This window comes from Echinops telfairi, unplaced genomic scaffold, assembly GCF_000313985.2.
Source record: "Echinops telfairi isolate 266 unplaced genomic scaffold, ASM31398v2 ScPeMD7_5592;HRSCAF=6446, whole genome shotgun sequence".
Taxonomy (NCBI): Eukaryota; Metazoa; Chordata; class Mammalia; order Afrosoricida; family Tenrecidae; genus Echinops; species Echinops telfairi.
The window spans coordinates 11,059,044-11,069,756 of record NW_022109491.1 but is presented as its reverse complement, the minus strand read 5'-3'; the positions used below and the strand labels follow the sequence as shown (position 1 = coordinate 11,069,756).

The window sequence follows — 10,713 nt, the reverse complement described above, 5'->3', positions numbered from 1 at the left end:
ACAGATGGGCTTTGGGTCTCCACTCCAACCGCCCTCATTCACATTGATATAATTGGTTCACCTGATCCCATCGACACCTCATGATCACACAGGCTGGTGTGCCTCTTCCCTGTGTGTTTGCCCTGTGTCAGGTTGTCCTGCATCACGTCCGTTTCTCCCTTCCTTCCCCCCTTCTTCCTTCCCCCCTTCTTCCTTCCTCCCTTTCATTTCTTCTCTGTTCCTTTCTCTTTTTCAAGATTTCATAGTTTATTGGTTCTCTGGGGGAAAACCCACGCAGTCATCGCAGGTCAAGACACGGAGGGCCTTAAGTCCTTCTTGGAGCCAGCACAACCACACTAGCCTTTGCAGCCCCCTAGCTTTCTTCATTCTGTTCTTCCATTCCTGGCTCTCCTTCTTCTTTTGCCTCTCTTACGGGCTGTGTCTTGCAAGTCTGGTTTTAGGGTCATTTTTCTTTGCATAATCCAAGGAATCATAAATCATGCCTCAGCCACTGGTCTCGCCTCCAGCAACATGAGTTCTAAATGCCAAACTGACATCTTATCTGGTCTTGTACACTTGCCTAGTTTTGGGTAACTTTCTGTCTTAGGCACTGTTTTCCTCCAGGGAGGAAGGGCATCAATGACCTTTTTCCCCCCACTGAAGTGGTCAGTTGGCCATGCATGAACTTCCTAGTTCAGATGGTTGCTGTGTCACTTATGATGGCAACAGGCACGCAAGCATCCAGGCAAGAAAGAAGCACGTCATGTTCTTTTCAATGTGAGACTTAGGCTTTGGCCAAGGAACAGTTCCTCCTCTCATAACACAGTAGCTAACTGTGTTAGTCTGGGTTGACTAAAGAAACAAATTCATAAACACTTGCATGTGTGTAAGAGAACTTTATATCAAAGAGTAATTGTATATTAAGAAAACATCCCAGCCCAGTTCAAGACCATAAGTCCTATATTAGCCCATATGTCTGATACCAGGCTATAAATTCCTCTTCAGATTTATACAACATATCCAATGGCACCGAATGCAGGAAGATCACAGGCCAGTGGGTGGAAAGTCTTATGGATCCAATGGCAGTGGAAGCATCTCATCGCTGGCTTGGGTCTCCATGTGGCTCCTCCAGCTCCAGGGCTCTGGCTCCATCAGCATAGCTCCATATGTGAGGTAGTTCGTTTATTGTGCCAACCTGGCCGATAAACACATGTGGGGTTAATTGAAGGGCAGAGGGATAAATGGCTCAGGGAGCCTTGCCTTTCTAGTTCTCGGGTCTCTTGCTTTCTGATGGTCTGAGCAGGGTGCAGCTGTCTTAGCCAGTTCCCTGCTTTAGCTTGCAAGGCTTACTTCCTGCAAGACATCCCTGAGGAGAAGCCACATAGACCTACCCTGATGCAACCCTGGGTGCTGGAGCAGCTGTGTGGAGACCCCTGCCAGCACTGAGATGCTTACACGTTCACTGATTCAGCAGTCGGCATCATTGCATCTGTTTTGTGAGGTGGAGGAGGTCTTTGTGGATTGGTGTGAGGCATATAGGTTAATGATGGCCTTATGGGCTTGGGCAGCACTGGCTTGGGAGTTCTCAGAATCCTCAGGAGGAGGCCAGGCCCACACAGAGACCTCATTGGCTATGACCTGATTGACAGGCTAGACTCCACCCCTATAACCTATTTAACAAGTTGACATGAAGTTGTATAACTACCACACTAACCATTTGTTGCTGTTGTTCCCTCCCCTTTGCTTGCCCCTATTTGGCCCTTATCTTGACCTTAAGAAACCCTGGTGGCACTGTCATGTAAGTGTTGGCCTGCTAACCACAATGTCGATGGTTCAGACCCATCACCTGCTCCACAGAAAGATGAGGCTGTCTCCACCCATAAAGATTTACAAGGCCTAGAGGCATTATAAGCAAAATTGACTCAATTTACAAAGCCTCCCAAAGCCTGTATCAGGTCACTATGAGTTGGAGGCAATTCAAAGGCAGTAGGGTTTAATGACTTTAAGGCTCCCTAGGGGCCAGCAGGTTAAGGGTGGAGCTGCAGTTCAAATCTGCCAACCACCCTGCTAGAAAAAGAACAGGCTATCTGCTCCCGCAAAGACTTACAACCTTGGAACTGTTTTGCTGTAGTTCTGCGCTGCCCGGAGGGTCTCTATTGGCTACGTCTGAATGAATGAACTCAATGGCAGTTGGTTTGCTGTATCATGTCCTTTTCGATGTGGGACTTGGCATTGGCCAGGACAACTTCTCCTCTCACACAACTAACCTTCTCTTTTTGCTAAAGATGTGTTTCTCCTTTTCTGAAAGATATAACTTGATCCTGTTTCCTAATTGCAAGCGAGTTTACAGGGGGGAAGAAAATAAATATACACATAATTTTAAAAGATAAATGCTTCCAAAGGAGCAAAGATCTAAATGACAACGTGGAATTTTTATGTTAACCCACGGAATAATTATTTTACAACCAGATCACGGGGAAAACTGTGATGGGATTCAGATGCCAAGAAAGATACATATAATTGCATAAAATAAATATTTTAGTAAAAACATTAACAACTTGGAGGAAATATTTATGATATGTCATAATCAAGTGCTAATATTCCTAAAATATAAAGAGATTTTAGGCCCCAAACCTGTTATTAAAATATGGCAAGACACCCTAAAGCATGTGAGAAAATATTTGAAACCATATATCTGAAAAAATTTTAATATCCATTATATCTATGGAGCTCCAACAACTTAACAACAAAAATGCAAGTAACCTCATTTTAGCCTCATTTTAAAATGGGAAAAGGATAATTGACTATAAGATACACAAATAGGGGGAAAGGCTGTGGACACATCTCAAGAGCAACCTGATTCAAAGGCATATTATAAGATGCTCAATATTATAAGGAAATGCAAGTCAAAACCACAAAGAGATACCATCGCACATCCACAAAGATTGCTATCATCCCCCCTTAAAAAAGGAAAATAGCAAGTGTTCATCAAGACAAGAATGGAGACTAGCCTGTCAATCAGGTTGCCACTTGATGATATCATTTGGAGGGACCACCAAGATAAATGGCTCTCAGGAGGTGGCCCACTCTCTGCCTTCACCTTCATGCCGGCAAGCCACACTGCTACCTGTGCAAGCCCTTGAGATGTGTCCACAGCCATTGGATCCAAAAGACTCTGCTCCCACCAGCCTGTGTTCTTCCTGCATTCTGCATCATTGCATGTAGCTGGTAAGTTTGAAGAGGGATTCATGGACTAGTGTCAAACTTACGGACTAGTCTCGGACTTATGGACTTGATCTAGACTGAACTGGGATGTTTTCCTGATATATAACTTCTTCTTGATATAAAGTCCTTTCTTACACATATGAGTGTTACTTAACTTGTTTCTCTAGTCAACCTGGCCTAACACACCCGTGATACTAAAACCAAGCAAAAACCCCGCAAAGACAAAAAACTACAGACAAATATCCCTCATGAATATAGATGCAAAAGTTCTCCATAAAATTCTGGCCAATAGAATCCAACAACATAGTAAAATAGAAATCATCATCATCAAGGGGGAGTCACACAGGGATGCAAAGATGGTTCAACAATCTAAAAGCAATTAATGTAATCCACCACATAAACATGACAAAGAACAAGATCCACATGATCATAGGAATCATTGCAGAATAAGCATTTGACAATATCCAACACCCATTTCCTTTTTATATATATAAATCATCTTATTGGGGGCTCTTACAGCTCTTATAACATTCCATTTATCAATTTCATCAAGCATGATGTTGCCATCATCATTTTCTAAACATTTGCTTTAGTATCAGCTTCTCCAACACCCATTTCTAATAAAAAACACTCAACAAAGTAGGAATGGAAAGGAAATTTCTCAACATAATAAAGGCCATATGTGAAAATCCAACATCCAATATCACACTCAATGGGGAAAGACTGAAAACATTTCCCCTGGAAATGGGAATTACCCAAGAGTACCCCTGATCACCACTCTAATTCAACATTGTGCTGCAAGTCTTCGCCAGAACCATTAGACAACAAAAAGAAGTCAAGATAATACAATTGGGCAGAGAAAAAGTGAGGCTCTCACTATTTGAAGACATTATAATTTTATATGTCGAGAACCCCAAGGACTCCACACAAAAAGGCTATTGGATCCAAGATGAACAAGCAGACATCAATCGGATTCCTACTTACCGGCAGGTGAGAGTGATGAGAACTCAGAAAAATGCATCAAGAAAACAATCAAAGAAACCAAAGTTCTATACAAAGAACACGACAGGACGTGATTACAAAAAGAGCGAAAGATACATACAGAATACTCTGGTTCTCTTCAGATTATATGAATCTTTTGCCTTTTACAAATGGAAGACTATCCCATGCTCATAGACAGAGAGAACACTTACTATTGTGAAAATGTCAATACTACCAAAAGCAATCTATGAATAAAATGCAAGTCCAATCCACATCCTAACTTCATTCTTTAAAGAAAAGGGGAAACTAATTGCCAACTTCATATGGAGAAGAAAGAGGCCCAGGATAAGCCAATAAATTCTCAAAAAGAAGAAGAACCAAGTAGGATGTCTCACAAGGGGGCAATATGCCCAGTACGCTGTTTCGATTTGAACACTTTTGGTCTAGTTTTTATCCAGCCCTTGAGAACCCAGGCCATCTGGTACAGACTACTGGAACTTTAGACTCTGGCCTTTTGAGGCCCCCAACATCCTTCATAGGCCACACCAGAAGGATTCAATGTGGAAACATCACGAAGCAGACTGGGCTTTACCTCAAACTGACCTGTAGCAGATTTAACGAGCTGACATACTCCCTTGGGCTTAAGGCTGAAGCACCCTAGTAGGAGAAGAAACGATTGTTACCCCAAGGTTATGGAATTGGCAGCATTGGACTTTGGTTCAGATGCCTTGTTTTGAGGGTCCCCAATTAATGGTGGCCTGGGAGTACCATATATTTCCTACTTAAATGCCCTCCTCGCTTTCTTATGACATGTGGTAATCTGGTAGGTGTGAGTCTGCCTTTGTGAATGCTGTTGTTGAAACTGTTGCCCGATCAGCAACCCCCATTGTTTGTGTAAACAGTGTCCAACCACTTAAGAATTTAATCTGTGCAAGTCAACAATTTGTGTATTGCAGTCTGAAGCCAGCCTATATTTGTCTAATTTCCTTTTCTCAACAGTGTTTTAAATTCTATACTACTACCTAAATTAATGGCACTATCAATAGAATAACCTTATGCCCCAGGGGTTGATTTATAATGTTCTCTATCCTAAAATGATAATGATGTCTCTAAAGTGAACTGGAGACATATAAAAACATTCATGAATTGATTTGGGCTTGCACTTAATTCCAGCCCCAATCTAAAAACAATTAGTTCTTATGACATGGCCCTGCTTAATGCTCACCCTCATGAAGAGATCACTCAATATATGAGTGCTGTAGCAACATGTGGTGAAGAAACTAGGTGGTGCCCAGCTATCAGAAGAATAGAGTCTGGGATCTTAAAGAGTTGTCTTCAAACAAGCAGTCATCTAAGTGAGGCATCAACTAAGTTCACAGGGAAAAAGCACATTATCAGCCTGTGTGATCCAAGGATTGTAAATACAATCCAAGTCCAAAGGAGGGAATGGTATCAGAGCTTACATTGTGAGCATACAGTTTGCTGAAGGCTGTAGGTGATGGTGGAAGCCAAAAATCCATTTGCAGGGTCCACCAACATGGATTCTCTAGTGAATCCCCTCTGACCATAGTTGAGGGATGTAGCAGTACTAACAGAGAGCACTGTAAAGTCGGTTATCACAGATGTGGTTAGGTTAAAATGTAATGTCTTATCACTTGATCTCCCTTTTAACTCATTTTAAAGCTGCTTCACTTAATATAGATATATATATTTATATTTATATGTCTTTGAACAATGGGTGGATTTTAATAGTAGACTCTATATTGATAATCATTTTGTATAAATAAGACATTTCCTGAAGTTGATTGTTTTACCCTGGTTACTCCTTATTCCTAGGATACACATGCTGATATGCTTGGGAAGGGTCCTGATATCTGCAACTTAATTTTCAGTAACAATAAATAGTAATAAACTAACAACAAAAACGAAAGCATGGATCCTTGAGCCAAATTCAGATCTTAATTCCACAGCATCATAGATGAGAGACCTTGCATATGTAACTTAACCTCTGCCTGTTTCCTCATGTGTGAAATGATGATAATAGCCATACCTATTGCATAGGGTCGAGGTGATAATTATATATAGTATAGATAAGTGGCTTAAAATTGCACCTGGTGTGAAGGAAGTACTGTAGGGGTGAGTTGCTATTCTTACTCTTACTATTATGTTTATTATACTCTTTCTGGTGTGCTGGGATCCGTCTGCTGTTGAAGGAAGTCATCCCTCATTTATGCCTCGCTCTAATGATTCCACCCTCCAAGGTTAAGCCTGTGCAGTGGCTCTGATTCTTCAGTTTCTATCGTTTCTGGATGAACACGGAACTCACTATCAGGGGTCTCATCAGCCTGGGACCTTTTGTTTCATGGCTGGGTACCCAAGCATTCATTGGCCAACTCATCATCTAGGAATACGGCGTCCTGGCCCTTGGGGTGAGGGGTGTGGGCTCAAGTCCTCTCAAGAGCCAAGCCCCAGATATAACATCGGGTGTTAGACCCAAATCATCCGACCTGCTGCTTGCCTGCACCATGAAGCCGACTAAGCTGGCATTTCTTCTAGGGCTCTTCTTCATCTGCTCCTGGTGGACCGTTCCATCAATGGGCGGCGTTGCTAAAGTCACTGAGAAGATTTGCGGGGAGCTCAAAGGTATGAATTTGAGGCAGGAGAGAAATCCAACAGCCACAGTCCATTGGAGAAGGGAAATGTCGTTGAAAGAATCTGCTTTTTAACAACAAGGAGGGCGAGAGTTAAATGTTCTGAAATGGCCGTGCCGATGGCACATGACTAGACAGTTCGATTGCATGATAGGTGCAGTACATGGCGATAAAACTATTTTTTGAAAAGACAAAAACCCGTTGTCTAGGTGGTCTAGGCAGGTGCCTCCTTGCTGCCCATTCTCACAGGCCCGCAGGCCCTGACTCGGGGCTCCTGTGGGGAGTGGATGAAAAGAACAGATGGGAGATGCAAGGAAATCATTTCCAGGTGGAGCGCTCTTTTTAGCATTGTCCAACGAGATGGAAGTCGTTTGGGTTCAGGGTGGTGTGGCCAATTTCAAAGATCCTAGACCACGAGCGTGTGGATTTCAGAGAAGAGGAACCGGGAAAAGGGAACTAGAGACTGATCAATTTGAGGCCTTGTCTAGCGGGGCTCTGGATATAAGGCAACACTTGACTCGGTGGTCCTTAGGTCAAGAAGCTCACAGTGCTGCAGAGAAGGGCAACGCGGCTTTCTTCCCAGATAAGCTTCCCAGGCTCGGTGCTTCCAGAAGACAGGAAGGTGGCATGGTCCATGCTGTGAGCGCGACACTCCCAATTCTGGACGCGCCTCTTTCCTCTGTTTCTCTGCTCAGTTTCGGGAGGTCACTGTGAGCTGGAAATAGGACCATGCATGTCACTCACTGTACTTCCATAGCTAGTTTTCCCAGGAAGTCAACTCCAGGGTGGCTACTTGGGAGGGGGGTGGGGAGCAAACATCCCCCAATTTGCCAGCACCACCACAAACGTGGCTATTTGGGCCACTGGCTCCCCAGTGGACACAGAGGATTTGTCTCTGGGAGGGCGAAGAAGACAAGATGGCAGAGACATACATATTGGTATTCTTTGCCAGCGGTTGAAAGATAGCAGAGGGCCAGTTATCCAAATGTGTAGTCTGCATGATCCAGTGAATCCATGAAGACGGGGGCGTTGGCACGCTGAATTCTGTGCTCTGCCTGTTCAGGAAGCAGAGAGGGAGATGAGCATATGGACGAGCATGAGATGAATGAGCTTTAACAACCTGGCAACTGAAATTGGAAACTCACCGCCTTGCACAAGCTAGTGATGGAACCTCCCCCTTCCACTCCTCGCTGCTTCTCCACGTCACTGCCCGGGACCAGAGCTTGTGGCTCTTACCTAGGGTCTAAGGGTCATTTTACCACAGGACTCTACTTCCAAAGGAAAACCACTTGGCTTTCTTGTAACCTTGAATATGGGGATGTTGCCCAGCTAACACAATGGACTGATAAGTGCCCATAAAGATAAGCCCACCTGCTGAGTCCTAGCCCTCCCCCCCTAACCTGATGGAAATCTCTTCCGCAGATCCATGCACAATGGATATGGAGTCGGGCAGCTGCTTTGAAGTTCACTTTCGATATTTCTACAACAAAACTTCCAAAAGTTGTGAAAGTTTTTTCTACAGTGGCTGTGACGGGAACCTTAACAACTACAAACTCAAAATCGAATGCCAAGTAGCCTGTGTTGAAAGATACAAACGAAGGTAAGGCGTCCATTCCTGTGATGGATCAATGGGAGTCGGAAAGGAGAGGTTCTGAGAGCCCACCATATAAAGAAATAGATCAGGACCTACCACTACTTTTGAAATCAAAGTATGTAACATCCTTCTGTTCATTTCTCTATAGAGAAAATGATCCTATCATTTCTTGAACAATTACCATGTGCCAGGCACTTCAGGGAGCAATCTTCATATGCGTGATGCTGTATTCACACAGCCTATGAGGAAACCCGATCCAGTAGAGAAAACAAACTGGCCTAAGATTGACAACCATGTCTGATAGTTACCCAAACACTGACCATCTTACATGCACAAGGTCACGCAAGCCCAGGTTTTCAACTACTAATCCTGTGAACACCCCAGAGCAACATGCTATTTCGCACCATTAAATTTCCAGCTCAGACTTGCTCACTTCCCCGTCATGGAAACTAGAAGGTTCATGGAGTTTAGCAGGGCCGCAATGGAACTGATTTCCAAAAGGCTGAGGTGAATGGTAACCTTAGGAGTAAACTTAAAAGCCAAAAAAAGAGAATTTTTTGTTTTATTGATTTATTATATCCCTAGTCAATCTTTGCAGGGCACATAATGCCACATAATGGGCAATGACTTAGTGTTGGGTGAGTGAGTGAATGAATGAAAGAAAGAAAGAAATCGATCAATGGAACAGGAGGGATCTTGAAAGAGAAGATATCCTCTGGGCATCCCCTGAGATAAAAATGACCTAGATTAATCGGGGGAGATTTCTAAAACTTACACTCTAAGTCTATGTTTCTGCTTAAACAGGACTCCACAAGAAGATGACGACATATGAATTCATGACGCTCCATCAGAAATAAAGATATAAGAAAATTCAAGAGTATAAAAAATAATAATAAATTAAATTTTAAAAGAGCATAATCAATGGCCCTGGATTATACATGAAGAAGTTGTTGAATTGAATGTTTGGTTGTGTATATTTCTGCCATAATTAAAAAAAGAATTACATGAAGAACAATTGTACAGGGAAGAAGAAAATGTTCTAAAACTGACTGAGGTAATGATTGTACAGCTCTTCTTGATATGAATGAACTATTGATAGGCAGATGAGGTGCCAATAAAACTGTTTAAAAAAAGATATCAGAAAATTCAGATTTAGTTTATGACCTTTGTAATGCTTCCATGACCCTTGAAATGTCTATAGGTAAGCCATTTTCTTGTCCCTGCTTCTGTCTTTCCTAAAGCATAACTGTCCCACCAGTCAAATGACAGGGCCTTTGTGGCAGCCCACACACCTCTCTGACTCTGTCTCCTTGGCTGGAATGTCAGCGGGCACCTTCCAAACTTCCCTTTACTCTTGAGTCCTATCTCCTACTGCACTGTCTCAGGTATTTAACTAGCCCAGTCTGTCAGGTCAGTTTCTCTTATCTACCCATCAGTTCAAGAGGCTGTGGAACCATAGCTATGCTTCTTTTTAAGGCCTTTAAAGCCACCTCTCACTCATCGGCAAACATGTAATGCCTCTACACACATACAAAGTTTTCTTTGTCATCGCGCTTGGTTCACGTGCCCCAAAGCCACGAGCCCCAATTACTGGCTCCTGACCTAATCTCTATTGAGAAGCAGCTCTTTAGAGATGCTTCTTTGCCCTAATTACTGTGTTTCAGCTACTAACAAACACCATCCAAACGCTGGTTCTCAAGCCTTCTGAATGTCATGCTACACAGTGCCTCGTGGCTAGGATCTGCGCAGCTATCCGATACACGGGCTACTGTTTCACCTGGGAGTTTTTAAAGGCAGCCCAGTTGAACCTAGACTGATGGAAGAACACCTGTTCTACATGCCTTCTCTGTCCATCTAATAGACAAAGTTCAGCGCTTCACCTTTGAATCACATGCTGGACCATCGGTAACGAGGACCAGCATCACACACATTGGGAATCAATGAGACTCTGTAACTAGACACACAAGTGTGACCGATGCTCTGTCTTACCATGAGGGAGACCATTCCCCTAAATGGAGACTTTTTTTCCTGTGAAAATTCTATTAATTTCCGATGAGTCAGACCCCCATCCAGACAGTGTTTCCAATAAGCAAGTGGGACTATGAGAGTCCACTTTAAGTCCACTTGATTGGAATCAACTCTGGTGAAGAACCAAGTGTGGGAGTCACCTAAGCTGGTGTCAATTTAAGGATTAAGAGTGTAGGGGGTGGAGTCTAGGCTGTCAGTCTGGAGATAGCCAATGAGACTTCTGTGTGGACCTGGCCTCCTGAGAATTCTGGGAAA

General features: G+C 43.2%; 1 protein-coding gene across 1 annotated transcript; it reads left to right on the top strand.

The window, feature by feature from the left end:
* Window positions 1-6,710: 6,710 nt before the first annotated feature.
* Window positions 6,711-9,306, top strand: SPINT4 (serine peptidase inhibitor, Kunitz type 4). The gene is made up of 3 exons (XM_030887057.2): window positions 6,711-6,828; window positions 8,259-8,436; window positions 9,235-9,306. Exons 1-3 carry the CDS (start codon window positions 6,711-6,713, stop codon window positions 9,260-9,262), a joined length of 324 nt encoding a protein of 107 aa, XP_030742917.2. The 3' UTR covers window positions 9,263-9,306.
* Window positions 9,307-10,713: the final 1,407 nt, after the last annotated feature.

What these genes read in the sequence shown, in the direction of transcription:
- SPINT4 (XM_030887057.2), top strand. Translation starts at nt 6,711, where the DNA reads ATGAAGCCGACTAAGCTGGCATTTCTTCTAGGGCTCTTCTTCATCTGC. An exon ending in GATTTGCGGGGAGCTCAAAG is followed by an intron (nt 6,829 to 8,258) that starts GTATGAATTTGA and finishes TCTCTTCCGCAG; the next exon opens with ATCCATGCACAATGGATATG. An exon ending in GTTGAAAGATACAAACGAAG is followed by an intron (nt 8,437 to 9,234) that starts GTAAGGCGTCCA and finishes CTGCTTAAACAG; the next exon opens with GACTCCACAAGAAGATGACG.